At 36.1% G+C, this 2,309-nt stretch overlaps 1 protein-coding gene across 1 annotated transcript; it reads left to right on the forward strand.

Annotated features, from left to right (window-relative positions):
• The first annotated feature begins 65 nt into the window (after positions 1 to 65).
• LOC105314682 (uncharacterized) lies at positions 66 to 850 on the forward strand. Its single transcript, XM_011408990.1, has 3 exons — positions 66 to 251; positions 335 to 411; positions 457 to 850. Exons 1-3 carry the CDS (start codon positions 66 to 68, stop codon positions 848 to 850), a joined length of 657 nt encoding a protein of 218 aa, XP_011407292.1.
• The last annotated feature ends 1,459 nt before the right edge of the window (positions 851 to 2,309 follow it).

Below are 2,309 nucleotides of genomic sequence, written 5' to 3' on the forward strand. Positions count from 1 at the left end.
CACACAAGTTCATTTCGGATAATGGAAAGACATTCAAGGCTACAGCTAAGAAGATCAAGAAGATCATGAACCATCCTGAGGCGATTGATTACGTTAATGAATCCAGGACCGAGTGGCTGTTCAACATTGAAAGAGCTCCCTGGTGGGGAGGAGTCTTTGAGCGAATGGTGAAGTCAGTTAAGAGGTGCTTGAGAAAGTCTATGGGACAAGCACGGTTGACATTAGATGAGTTACATACAGCTATAGAAGCTGTAATCAATTCGAGACCTTTGTCATATTTATCTCCCAATGACATTGAGGAACCACTTACTCCATCGCATTTATTCAATGGTAGATGACTGATAACCTTTCCAGACACAATTATGATGATGAGGATCCAGAATTCATTGCAAGACCAGACATGATGATCAAGTGACTGAGGTACCTCAATAACAGAATAGAACACTTCTGGAAAAGATGGTGTTCTGAGTACCTACTTGAGCTCAAGGAACAGCACCGATACTCTAAGGGAGACAACGCTGAAGTTGAAATAAAGGTTGGAGATATTGTCATTGTAAAGAGCAATGAGAAACGTCGTGGATTCTGGAATTTGGGTAAGGTGGAGTCTATCATACCAGAAAGAGATGGATTGATTAGAGGAGCAACAGTTAGAGTTGCTACTGGAGGGAGAAAATCAACATTGTTGAACCGTCCAGTTCAACATTTGCACCCATGGGAAATTAACCACCAAGAAGAGGAGAGCTCACAAGATCAGCCACAAGGTCAAGGTCACAAGGAAACTGCGAGACCCAGAAGGGCAGCAACATTTGAAGCTCGTGATTGTATCATGGCTCAAACACTTGATGACTGAATAAACTCAAGTAGTGAGTAATTAATTCGGTGGGTTAATAAGATAGTTTAATTGGGAATATTATTGATGTGTGTACATTACTTATTGATTTGTGTAATATGTATGCATGTACATTAATTATTTGATTCATGTGCTATGTGTATATTACTTAATAATTTGTATTTGAGTGTGACATTATGTATATTGTAGACATCATCGTGGATTGACAAGTCTTGAAACACTTCTTGTCAATGGAGGGAGAGTGTGAGGAATTGAGAGTCTACTGTGATCATTATTGCTTATTATTTGTTAAATTATTGTTCTCATTATGTATGCACTAGTGTTGTTGTAGTTCCTTGGTACTAGAACTAAATCAATTCTAGTATTGCCTTTTTTTTCATAGTTCTAGTTCCAAGAACAAGAACTAGTACTATTTTTACAACCAATGTAAGAACCAGAACTAAACTAGAACTAGCTTATACGAGACTTGTAGTACTAGAACTAAACGGGAACTAAACTTTACCAGAGTCTCAGTACTAGAACTAAATTGGAACTAAAAGTATATTCTCTTGTGGTATTAGATCTAGTTTGGAACTAGAATTGTAGAACAATATAACTTGACAAAGAAGGTACTAATTTGTCAGTGAAATATTTTAGTATTTAACAAAGACTGAATAACAAATAATGTATGAATTTGTTACTTAGACATGTTTTATAATGCATAAGTATATCAATAGACTTTGAATACTTGTTCAGTTCGAAGCTAGCAGTTAAAGCATGACAGCAGAAGCAAAAAGAAGCAGTATTTAGAAATTATTTCCAATTAGAACTAAGCTTCTTAAACTCCATTGCCAGAACAAGTACAAGAACTATAACTTAGCTCTAGAACCAGAACAATAGCTAAAATTTATTGAAATCTAGTTCTAGAACTAGTACTAGAACTAACTTTATCAAACTATAGTTCCAGAACTAGTACTAGAACTAAACTTCATCAAACTCTAGTTCCGGAACTAGAACTAGAACTAAATGTCATCAAACTCTAGTTCTAGAACTAGTACTAGAACTATATAAAATTATGGTACTACAACAACACTAGTATGCACACATGCGCACTAGTTTTGAATTATTATTATTAAGAATTGATTGAACTAAAACTAGTGAATGGACAGATCCAGGGCGCTCTTGCTATCCTATTAAAGAACCAGCAGAAGAATCGGGACTACACGTTATTCAGCCTGTTATAAAAGATGGTCTGAAAGAAGCTATAGACCTCTACAAACAGTAGCTACTAAGGCTTCTAAACTTGCTTCACATGAGAATCTCTCGTAACACAACCAATTGCTTGAAAGCTATAGAAAGCTTCACCCATCACTATGGAACAGCTAACTAAAGTTGGTTAGACCAATGCTGCAGTTTCCACATGACTTTCTTTAGAAGTGACATGATTCAATTAAGCTACATCCCTATCATATGAAGCTGA

This window comes from Amphimedon queenslandica, unplaced genomic scaffold (genome assembly GCF_000090795.2).
Source record: "Amphimedon queenslandica unplaced genomic scaffold, v1.1 AMPQUscaffold_12669, whole genome shotgun sequence".
NCBI classification, from domain to species: Eukaryota; Metazoa; Porifera; class Demospongiae; order Haplosclerida; family Niphatidae; genus Amphimedon; species Amphimedon queenslandica.